Source organism: Pezoporus occidentalis, unplaced genomic scaffold, assembly GCF_034315485.1.
Source record: "Pezoporus occidentalis ecotype Australia unplaced genomic scaffold, CSIRO_AGI_Poc_V1 ctg45, whole genome shotgun sequence".
NCBI lineage: Eukaryota > Metazoa > Chordata > Aves > Psittaciformes > Psittacidae > Pezoporus > Pezoporus occidentalis.
In genome coordinates, this window is record NW_026915780.1 from 8,790,827 (window position 1) to 8,803,364 (window position 12,538).

The 12,538-nt window shown below is 36.4% G+C and overlaps 1 protein-coding gene across 2 annotated transcripts in view; it reads right to left on the reverse strand.

Annotated features, from left to right (window-relative positions):
* Positions 1–12,538, reverse strand: part of ATRNL1 (attractin like 1) — a 516,200-nt gene that overhangs the window by 472,034 nt on the left and 31,628 nt on the right. For both annotated transcript variants that reach the window (XM_062635366.1, XM_062635365.1), the window contains exons 2-3: positions 2,323–2,406; positions 241–354 (exon numbers count right to left, since the gene is read on the reverse strand). In XM_062635366.1, coding sequence (XP_062491350.1) covers positions 241–354; positions 2,323–2,406 — 198 coding nt within the window. The remainder of the gene's footprint in view (positions 1–240; positions 355–2,322; positions 2,407–12,538) is intronic.

Here is a 12,538-nt window from a genome sequence, read left to right on the forward strand (position 1 = left end):
ACTCCATGCATCGCCAGCATTAAGTACAAGCCAAATAATGGATTTATGCTATGATGACCTAACCAAAAAGAGCAGTGCTTTGCAATTTATTATAATATACCTTTACACAAATGCTTCCACAACATTAAGAAAGCAAGCTATTTAACAAACTGACAGCTTTTAATGATAGGCTTTTTTCTCTGCAAACTAAGAATGTCCATACATGACTATCTGGAATAAAAGACTAACAAACACACTCACCTAAATACAGCTATTAAAGGTGCATATATTGAATCTCCATCATATACATACATATGGTCCCAACTACATTCTGTGGCAAAGTGATTAAATCTTAATCTTAGTATTGCATTTGGGCTGTAAAAGGAAGGGAAAAAGAACACACAACATTGATGTACAACATTATTTGCAGAAGTATTGAACACACAGGATAAAAAACTTACAGCAAAATGAATCATGCAGCATAACCCTATGAAAACGTTTTGAGAACTAAACATTTCAAAGACAGCAAGAATTTCACTTTATCTTAAAAGACTTAACAGAAATAATTAATATAAATAATAACTTCAGTCCCAAGTGTAATAAGCCCTAAACTTAAGATACTAAAGTTTATCAGATGTTGTCAGTATTCAGAACAACTACAATATCCCATTTTAATATACTAGCTTTACTTTAAAGTGTCAGGACTATGATACTTAAACACATACACATCCTCACTGCAGTATTATATTAGTTATTGAAGATAAAATTCAACACACATTTAAAATAGCAAGCAATATTAGAGCAAGGTATTTCTTTCTCACTGCCTGCTTGTCCCCCTGACACCTGGGAATCATATTTCATCAGGTTTTGGCAGAAATCCAGATGAGGTCTGTAAGAATTCTGAAAGAGGCATTCTCTCATATGACAAAATTAGCAGACTCATAAATATATTCCATCTAACATAACAATTATTACCTTTTATTTCATTTTAATTATTTTTTTACCCCCTACTGACAGACTCAAGTACAGTTTGTAAAACACTTTCTTGTGTGTGAGAGAGATCATCTGGGGAGCACTCTTGTTCCATTTTAAGAGAGATTATCTTATATATATGTGGCTTCCTTGTGTGCTGACATTATGCACTATGTTACTGGCTTGCATTACCCTTACACATACTGTGAAGCACATTGCTTCCATCAGCACCCACTCTACCTCCTGCAAAGTGGAGGCACAGAATGAAGACCAACTTCAAAGCAGAGCTTGCATACAGTCCTGAGGCATGTTTTCACTTCAGCATAGTACAGTATAAATACTCCTGAGACAGAAGTCTGGCTATGTCAAAAAGATATTCAGCTATAGCCTGGTCACCTACATACTGAAGTTTCTACTTAAATGATTTTGCAAACTACCCGCAATATCATTACTGTCGTGTTTAAATTACTATCTGCATATAAGCAGAAGAAAACTATATCAGGTAGGTCATTACTGGACTGCAGAGACAGAGCAGACATCTAAGGTAGTTGAGACTATGACAGTATGGAAATACAAAAGGCAGCTATCCGCTTCTAGAACATGTAGAATTCAGACCTTGCTAAATTCTTCAGTGAAATCCTCACACCATGGTTTGGGGGGGAAAAAAGGTTCCACTAAACTTTAACAAAATTGTGCTTTTAATGGTTTAGTTACACCAGTGTATGTGTCTCATTATTCCTTTGTGCGTGTCTGTGTGTTTGTGTTGTATAAACTGAAAAATAGGCAACAGACATGAAACATCTCAACTGTATAAACTGAGGGCACAATATAATTTTAAAACTAAGTACAGGAGGAAAACTAGAATGGAAAAAGAAAATACTTTATAAAAGCACTAACTTTTGAGCAACATGGAACTGGAAAATTATCCTTTAGCCTGGAAGCGTTCTGTACTTGAATGAAGCCTTTCCTGATTTATCACCGATATGAGTTAAATAAGACAAATAGGTAAGATAATGAGTTAAATAACAGGATTCTGTAACTGCATTTGGAATTCACGCAACGGTACTCAAACAGGCAACACATTTATCATAGGGTTTTGAGAGCCTGCAGCACTGGCCAAATGCCAATGTCAGCCTAACTTTTGCCAGCAGTTTGAATGGAAATGGAATTTGGCCAACTGAGCAATCCTGAAAATCCTACTTTTTTTTTTCCTTTTTTAACTTTATAGCATTTAAACAGAAACAAGCAAAAACAAAAAAAAAAAACTGTTTATATTTTATCCAGATGAAGTTTTTACTTGAGTTCTTTGGATCTCTAGAATACACAGTATCAAACTGTCAGAAAATGTAAGCCATGAAAATAAATACTTACTATCCTTCAATTAACCATGTACATTTAGTTTTATATTTATAATTTATTGGTCCATCTGTTAAATATCCAGAAGGTTCTGTTAACCTACAAGAAAAAGAAACAGTGCTTTAATAAACCAGAGACCACACAACAGAAGACACATCATCAACATGCCATCAGATTCTTTCTAGACAGAAAGAAAACTGAAATATTTGAAGGGGGTAGGGATTGAAGAGTCAAGTCTCTCTTCATTTTTCTTTTCACACTATTTTTGCTCATAAAAACAAGAGTTATGGTTATTCTACATCACTGATTTACGTTCTTCTCCTAGGCAATCACAAGACTTCTAAATTTTCTAGTTCAGTAGCAAGCAAATACTATGTATAATTTAAATTATCCTTCACACAGAATGGATCTAAGCCAACATAAAGGGGTTTTTTCTTCAAGAGTATTTTGGTCTGGTTTGCTTGTTTCTTTTACTATTGCTTTACATCTTACTCTGAAATGAGACCATAGCAGCAGTGGGAAACTCTTCTAGATCAACAGAAATGAAGGCATAAATTATTAATTAAAATAAGCATACCTGCCAGCCTGACCCTCTCTTATTCCTGGTTAGTGATGAGATATGGGAAAGCAGAACCACACTGCACTATGCAGAAACTAAATAAAATGCATATGAACAGTTATGAAAGGTCAGACCAAAATGACAATGGTAGCCCAGCAGCCCGTCTCTGACAGTGCCCTGCAGCGGATACAGAATCACAGAACGGTTTGGGTTGGAAAGGACCTCAAAGCTCATCCAGTTCCAACCCCTGCCATGGCCAGAGATACCTTCCACTAGACCAGGTTGCTCCAAGCCCCATCCAGCCTGGCTTTGAATACTGCTGGTGATTGGGCAGCCACAGCTTCTTTGTCTCAAACTATTCTAATGTCTCAACACCCTCACACCAAAGAATAACCAATAAACACACAGTAAAGGACACCCAGGAAAGAATCTTTACCCCTACAGATACGCCCCACAGCATTATAGCACTTTCAGTGACTTGCAGCTCAGAGACTTTCTCAGCCAGAGGATGTTCCTTTCTATCAGTTTTGGGTTAACGCTTCTCCTAGGAGTTTGCCCATGCAAACTCAAACAGCAGCATCCAGACCATCCTCATTTCCATACACATGGAAATCATTTCCATACACATACGAAGACACATCTCAACTGTTTTTGTCCTGAGCCTACCTCTCCACAATTTCACCTGACATCCTTAGTCAGGTCTGGTATCAGATAAGCTGATGAACAGCAGTACCCAAATTCACAAAATGCAATGACCTGTGTTGTTTCCCATCTTTTTCTCCACTATCCCTTGAGAAATCCTTGCTCACTGCCTTCACTATTTCTTTGGCGTTTTCCTATACCCTGAGATGCAGAGATCAGCATACTGTATTCAAGATGCAAGTGAAACATGAATCTGTATAGTACCCAAATAATGATTTCCATTTTGCTCTCTATTCCAATCTTAACATTTTATTTGCACTTTCAACGACTACTGTTCTGACACTTCAAACACAACTAGCTGCTTTATCTTTTTTCTGAGTGATAATAGGTGGTTTACGATTCTTTACAGAAATTCATTTAACAGAAATAGAACCTTTTTCCTCCATTCATCTATATTACTTCACATTAATCTATACAGAGCAATAAAATCGCAGCTGAAATTCAATAATCTATTAACATAAAAGCTTTCTAAAAGAGTTTAGTATCTCCAGCACACTGTCACTTTGCTAATTTACCCCATTTTGTGCATCCTTCATGCCTATGTTCTATAGCTCAGGCCTTAAACACTCATCGCTGGTGGCCTTACTCCAATGGGAAAATTGACCATCCTGCTCTTTAAAATGCTACAACAATAACAACAAATAGAAATACATACTCAGAAAAACTCATTTATTCCAATGTACTGTGGAAAGATAATCATTAACAATAATTATCACTTATTGGGTTTTTCTGCTTTGCTTTCAGCTTTGTAGATCTGAATCAATAGACTAGATCTAAAACCCAGAGACCACACTGAACAAGCTGACCAAATCACAGCTAAGTTTTCCCACCAGGAGTCCAGCTGAAGAGGAATTCAGTATCTGCTGTCCTGGCTTCTTTGAAACTGTATACACAAAAAGTATTCAGTACTACATCTACTGCAAATTATTTACATTTCAACTCATATCAAACACTAACTGCGTATTTACTAACAGAGATCTGTAATTCTAAACATAAAACTATAAACATGCATATTTATTTCCTTTCCAAGGGAGTATGAAAAATTCTGAGACAAGTTTCATGCAAATTATCAGATTTTTAAGCAGTTCCTTCACTTCTCAGATGAGAACTTGCATCAGTTTCTTAGGCACATTGTAAGCCACTCTGCTGCAAATCACTGGTGGTTTGAAGATCTTTACACACACTTTCCTTGCAATGAAATGGAACTAAACTCTCTAATATCAAGAGCTGTTCCAATAACTGAAACATTGTCAAGGCATAAAAAGTATCAATAAAGTATTATATTTTTCTGCATAAAAAGAAGAAAAAGAGAACAGCTGGTAACACAAGCAACAGACAGAAAAATTTCAAATGGAACCCAACACACTGAGCTGGTCTGAACTCTGCAGTGCCCCACTCCCCAAAAGCAAGGGTTCCTGGGAAGCTCTACACAAATGCTGGTGTAGCTCAAAGCAAAGCAATGACTGATGAGAGGCACGGCTGGTAATTCACACTCCTCCCTGCTGTACACTGGAGAAGCCACAGCAAGAAGCTAATTATGCTCCTGCCTGGTGCTCTCATGTGAATCAGTGCCTGGCAACACAGTATTTTTGCTTGAAGTTCAGGAAAACACAGTTTATAATATTTCTTATTGCTGAGAAACATCAACTTAAAGTACATTTTCATGTTTACATACATGAGAAATAGGCTTTCCAGGGCTATTTCCGTCTTCTTTACATATTAATCATGTTGCTGGGACAATAATGAACATAGTATCAACATATATCTGGGAGGTCTAAGTTACACATCACTGATTTTGATACCAAGCTAATGATGCTTGGACCCTAGTAGAACCTCAGTAAAGCTGATTACAGGAGTGGATCCTATGCTAGTGTGTCCTAGACTGAAGTAATTTATTTATCAAGAAAAGGCAGTAACGTATAAAACTCCAATCAAAATAATCATCAGGTTACTATATGGTTTATATACAAAGTCTTACACAGCGAGCCAGAGAATATTTGTTTTGCTGTAATGAGTGTGAAATATCACCAGTACTCATTTGCAGTCATGACCATTGCCTTCTTAGCAGCTGTATAATGCAGTGGAGGTGACTTACAAGAGTTGTTTTTATTAGATCAGCACTTTGGCACTAGTAAAGTGCAAACAATTTCCCTTGTCACCTAGGCTGATAATTTTCTGATAAATAGATTGCTTCGGAAGAGTAGGTACCCTTTGAAGCATCTACTGCACTTTGATGAAAAAAAGTAAAGAATAAATAAGAGCACAACATTGCTTTGTAATAATGGTTATGGAAAACGGTAAGATAAAGGGGCTGTCCTATTTAGAATAAATTCACAGCAAGACAGGGTGGTATTACTGTAAATTACTTGAATCATACCAAGAAGTTTTCTATATCATTTTTCTTTCCAAACGTTATCAAATACCAAATCCCATAAATAACACATGGATCAACAGTACTACATTCACGTAACCGTTTACCAAATCAAGGACAATATTCTCTAGCATATAAAGTAAGTTCCTAGCAAGGGCATAGTTCTCCTCTGTGACTAACAGTGATCCTGCCAAAGAAACAAAAACCAGATGAGCGAACATTACGACACACTCCTTACAGAAGTGGAATAGCCAGAATGAAGCCTACATACTGCACCCCATTCCCTGCTCATTGCTGAGAGTGCTTCAAGGATAAGGAGACAGCCAGAACAATTTGTGCGGCTGCTTACACACCATAGGTTTATCACACCCAGACTCCAGCTTCCTAACCAGAATGCAAAGGACAGCAGCTGATGCTGTATATTGTCATTTTGTCATTTTAAATTGCATGTCAGTTTTCATAAACACCACGGTATTTTTTTAGTTGGCAGGGTTATAATCAAAGCCTATAAAGAATTAGAGGCATGCACCAAGAGAACATTTCCCTTCTCTGCATACTGTAAAATACATCTACCAAATTATAGACAGAAGGATGCTGCACAACAGAATTAAAGACATTCAGAAGCCTTTTTGACAGATTAGTCACCAAGCTAATCAGTCTGTAATAGACTATGTGAAGAATAGATGGCACTATAGGTGGTTTCATGTAGCAGACAGACGTACGAGGAACACAAGAGCTAAAGGCTCAAGTCAACACAGAGCAACTGTAACACACAAAGGAATATCTATATTCCCCTGGAATATTACTTCTGTTATAAAACTATGGCAAATATAATTGAGTTAGAATTTAAAGTGGTAACATTTACATTTATCACTGCAGAGACTTTAAATCAAGACTGATGCATTTCAAGGAAAGAGAAAAGTTATGTTCTAATTCAGTCAGAAATTATTGGTCCAAATGAAGCATGAAATCTAGGGCCTGCAATACATTAAGACGTCAGAGCAGGTTATTAAAATGGCCTTTCCTGGCTGTAATATTTATGTATCTGTGAAAAATGCAGTCATGTCATTTCCTGTATCTTCTAGCAAAAGAATATCGTCATCAAATATTTTAAGAAGGGGCACTAATTTAAACCAGAGAAGCCATTGGGTATTTTCCTTCATCAGCAAAGATCTGCTAGTAGATGGACAGAGGTCTGATTTATAATACAGGTACCTAGGAGAAACAAAGAATAAAGCACATTCATAACATCACAAATATTCATTGTGAAATAAAAGCAGCATTTATGAAGAGGTTCATTTTTTCTCTGTATTACTTAGTGTCACATTTAAGAATTTTATTAAGTGCTTGATGGTTCAGCAATTCCTACTTCAGACAGATCTGAATGTAGGAATCAGAGCATATTTTGCTATGTGGATTTATCTCAGTATCAGTAGTTTTGTGTCAGTCAAGGATTATACTTCCCATTGCTGGAAAATTTTGCTTTATCTCATTTTTATAGGAAAATTTATCATATTTGGAAGAAAAAGGACATTGTGATACAAAGTTTTAAGATCAAATCCTTCATAAGTACAAGTAGGCACCCCTCCTAGCTTGAGATCTTGTAACTCACCTTAACAGCAGGGAAAGAGCTTTTTTCACATATGCCAGATAAGATCAGATGAATACATTGAGAAAGAAGGAAAAAAAAAGTGGACCTCCTTTATAGAATAGAGTCAGTGATATCAGAAGGAGGCACAGAAGAGATCAAGAGGACATTTCTCATACTGAAATTTCAAGTGACAAAGAAAGTTGTTTAATATTTTTCTCCAAAGAAAGATGTGAAAAGTGGTTTGTTCTGAAAAAAACCAAAGCCAGAGTTTTGTTTTCCAGGCATGAAGCATTGATCAACACCTGACAAAAAGCTTATGAACCTGCATTTGGTTTTCCTGCATTTATACATGTACTGTAGAACCCTGCTGTTGGCTAATTTTTTTCCACAATGTATATTAAACCAGAACACACTGACATGCTCCAATCCTAATTTTTCTTCAATGACTAATCAAGAGGCATAAATATATTACATTAAGAAAATATTTGCATATGCCACTCACACTCCTATAGTGGGTATGCGCTGCTTTGCATTAATATAATGTATGTTTAGAAGCAGTAAGGACAACTTTTTACATGCCAACTAATCAAAGGCACGCTCTTAAACAGGCCCTATTTTTTCCACTGACAAAGTAATAGTTGCTCTTGTAGTTTCCCTGCTGATTAATTCAAGTATTCGGTTCCTCACTCCAACTTAACTTTCAACAAAACCAGGCTTAAAAATGACCCAAAAAATCCCAGAGAAGTAAAATGAAGACTACAAAACAACATTTGTTTCCCCATAAGAATATATTCTATATTTTAAGAAGCTCAACACTAGTGTGTGGCACATGGTTTTGTTTTTTAAAGTTAGCAGGCGTATAAACTCCGATTGGTGCAAAACATCAATTTAAGGTTTAACTCCAATAGGAGTTTTCTTTCCTCATTTACTTTTTCTGAAAAAAGGCTGTTATTCTATAATACATTTTTGTTAATTGTCCCCAAAACTACTGAAAGAATAAATACAAAAATACATGGCATCTTACTTAAGCAATGCATTTAATTTACATTCCACATTATATTATATAAATTCACAGAGCACAGACCATGACAGGTCATTTGGAATAGGTTATGTCAATCTGTGACTGTGAGACTTAAAACAGAACCTATAAAGTGACTGGAAATAACAAAATAGGGGCACAGGCTTAAGAACAATTAGTCAAACCAATGTCGAAAATACAGTAACATTGTAATTCTAATATTTTTTCTATAGTAAATTGAAATCTTGTGGAAATACTGTATGGGCTATTGTCCCGGGTTCAGCAGTAGCAGTCATGTTTCTCCTTTGTGGTAGCTGGTGCAGCTGCTACTGCTGCTACTGCTACTGCTGAACCCAGGACAGCTATGTAAGGATTTTCTTCCACCTCCTTACAGTCTCAGGTTGTACTTGACTTTTTTACCCAAAAATCTTTAATTGCCATTCAGTTACAACACCCCCCAATACCCGTCCCAAAGCAACCATACTGAAATCTTCCTTCACAGTTACTTGTCTGATCTGTTCTTAATAACTGCAATGACAGAAGTCTACAACCATTCTTAGGCAATCTGTTTTAGTACTGACTTATCCTTATTATTATTATTAGAAAGTTTTTCTATATGTCTAACTTAGCTGTTTCTTACTTAAACACATTACTTCCTGTCCTATTCAAAGCAGACCCAGAAAACAGGTAATTCCCTTCCTCATTCTGCTTACCTTTCATAAACATTTACCTTCAGCCTTTCCTTCTCTGAATTAAGCAATTTAATCTAACATTTCTCGGGCATAATGTAGACTTCCCTCCTCTAGAACTTCTCCAATGCACCTGCATCTCAAGATAGTACCCATTACTGCAGCTGTAGTCTGACCAGCAGAGCAACCACTGAAGAAGTGTTATTTGAAGTCCTTAACATAGCCAGTTCTCCTGAATGTAAGTAGTGGAATAACTGCCTTTGTAAGTGCCAGTTTGTACACAACCTGCAATTCCCTGTGACTGCTAGCTTCCTCCACAAAAAGAACTAAATGGTATTACTCTAGTTCATCTTACTGGGGTTAATTCTGCCCACTGAAGTGTATCCAATTCCATCAGTACAACTTTTTTCAGGCAGTGTTACATGGGATCAATGCAGTTTGCATGGTCTGGAACTTGCTGCAAGGGAAGTTTCATTTATAATCACCTTCTCAGTAGAAAAATCTGGTTTTGTTTCCGATATAAGCATTCGCTTAAAAGATGGTAGCTGCTGGCCACACTGCAGAGTGACAAATCCTACTTAAAAATCAATGAACCCCACAAGAAAAGATGAAATTCCAATTGTGCGTCTCTATCATAAAGTTCTTTCCTACATTTTCCTTAACAGTGATTTTTCTATTACTCACCTACGTCAACAGTTTCTGAATTATTATTCACATTCATTATTCATTCACCTTACAAAGCACTAACATAAAGTCAGTCCTAACAAAAATTAGCACTCAAGTGCACAAGTGTAGGCCCCCATTGTGACAACTGCATTAATTTTGTACACTCTGATGTCATTCACCAATTACAGCCCAGTACCATGGTTTGTGCTGGTTGAAATGAAGCAGCAGACAGACATCAGCACTGCTAATTAGAGGCACAAACAAGGTTTTCCCAATATTAAAGTCCAAGGAAAAACATTGACACACACATAGAGAAGCGCTTTCTATATTTCCTGCACATAGAGAAATTTTGTTAGTTTCCAACAACGGCATATGCCAAAATGCTCTATTTTAGGGGGGGGGGGGGGGGGTGACAAATTAATAACAGAATTTTGTATGAACATAGGCCAAGAGACGAGATGAAGAACAGGCACAGTAATCTCTCCCACCACGCATATGATTGGACTATTTTCATTTAATGGCCTGATACATAAATGGAGCAAATAACACTATTGAAAGCATAGCTTCATAGAAGGGGCCTTCAAGAAGTCAGGATGGACTCTGTCTTCCGGCTGTTCTGCAGAGTAGGTAGATCCATTCTTTAAAACATGTGAGTAAAAGCCCTAACTATGTAAAAAGAAAAAAAATCCAAATGCTGATTGCTTTGAATCTAAGCAAAGAAACAGACAATTCTCTCTACTGGTACCAAGTATTTACTTATTTTTATCACTATGTAAATGAAGCCAGATTTTGGAATAACAGAACTTCCAAATAAGAAGCAATTTTTTGAAAGGGCTCAAATCGAAATAAAAAAGAAGACAGCAAAGCCTAATAAGATCTGTTCTGCCAAAACACTAATACAGCATGAGGGAGAATAGCAGAGTGCAGCCAACATGATAAACGCTTTAGCTGACTGAAGGGAGAGGCAGCAAATTAAAACATATCAGCACTCAGAAATCTGTCACTAAATGTGTTATTATCCTTCAGTGGATTTTTAGCTTTTTTGAATAGTAATATTCACATAATGCAACAAGGAGAAAACCACACAGATTTTTTACAAATAACTTACATTACCTTCAGAAAAGCTGCTCCTTACCTATAGCTCTCATTGTGCCACTTTCCACCCCTAACAAATATAGTAGACATCCATCAAGAAAGAATTGTTTTAATACAACTTCAAAAGCACCTAATTTTGTATGAGATGAACAGAGATTTTTTAAAGATGTCAGCTTCATTATTTAAACACAGGTACCCAAGTACACATTTTTCTGTGAACAGTTGATCTGTCTTCCCAAGGTTTAACCTGAACTCAGAAAATACTTTCTAAATGCAAATCTTTCGATTTGGAGCACAGGGAGAAGGGCTGGTATGCCACATTTTAAGAAACCCAAACTACTAAATACTGTATGACCCCCAGTCATTTAGATCTTATCAACACCTAAAAAAGTTTCTATGCAATCTGGTTTTACACAGATGGATTTACATGTAATATTTACGGAAAGTTTCTATAAAATTGAGTGGAGTTGAATCAATCTACAGAGTTCAACAGTGAACCACATACTTTCCACAGAATTGCTACACCAATTAACAGTTCAAACTTTGCCAATATTTTCCAGGTGGCACTGTCCTCTTCGTCTCCATTTGGAAATCAGTGCCTTTTAAAAGATACTGCAAATAGCACAATATCCTCCACTGACCTGGAAAAAAAGCTTCAAGAAATACAGCTTCACCTCTCTTATATGGAATAATACACACCTTCGGTATTTCCTATCTTGGTATCATGGCTGGACAAAATCATACGAGACAGGCATCTGCTCTATTAGAAATGACCATGCTCGTTCATAGATGTCATCCAAAATTCTGCCTATCTATAAATAGGTCTGATAGGACATCAAGTTGGCATTCAATATAACCACAAGACATCATACCTGTATCACTACCACATTTTATTATGGCTGCAAATGCTACTTTAGATAGGGAATCCAAGAGGTTAAAAAGCTGTAGAAGAATTATTCCTGCTTCAAGTCACAGGCACAGCAGCTACCCAGTTCATTGAGTGAACATCTTGAACTCATAGTTTCCTGTCATGATTACTCATTTTCTCAGAAAAAGAGAAAGATTAGAAAGAGTCAAAATTCTCACTATTCAGTCTTGATTCAGAAGAATATTAGCAGCAGGTTCAAAAGCTCTCTCATATATCCCTCTAGCTAGCTCCTATTAGAAGCAAATAGGAATTACAAAAGAATGTGCCAGGAAGCAAGGAGATACCTCACTGCTCTAACATTTAACAATGTTCATTTCAGCCAAGAGTTATTTTTATGGCCAAATGCTGCCAAGATAATGAAGAAATAAATAACAAGCCAAAAAATCCACACTTCAGACTGAAGTGGTTCTATTACTTTTTTTCCTACGGACTCTTTTTATTTGTCAAAGTTTTGAATACGAATAGATTGTGTTATTTTCAGATTTCCCTGAAGTAACACATTATTCTTACGTTATCCTTAGAGTTTAAAAAAGTTATGGTTTAGGCTTCTTTAGTTGGTACACTCTTTTTTCTATTTTTTATTGTCTACAAGGCAGCTATCCATTTCCAGAA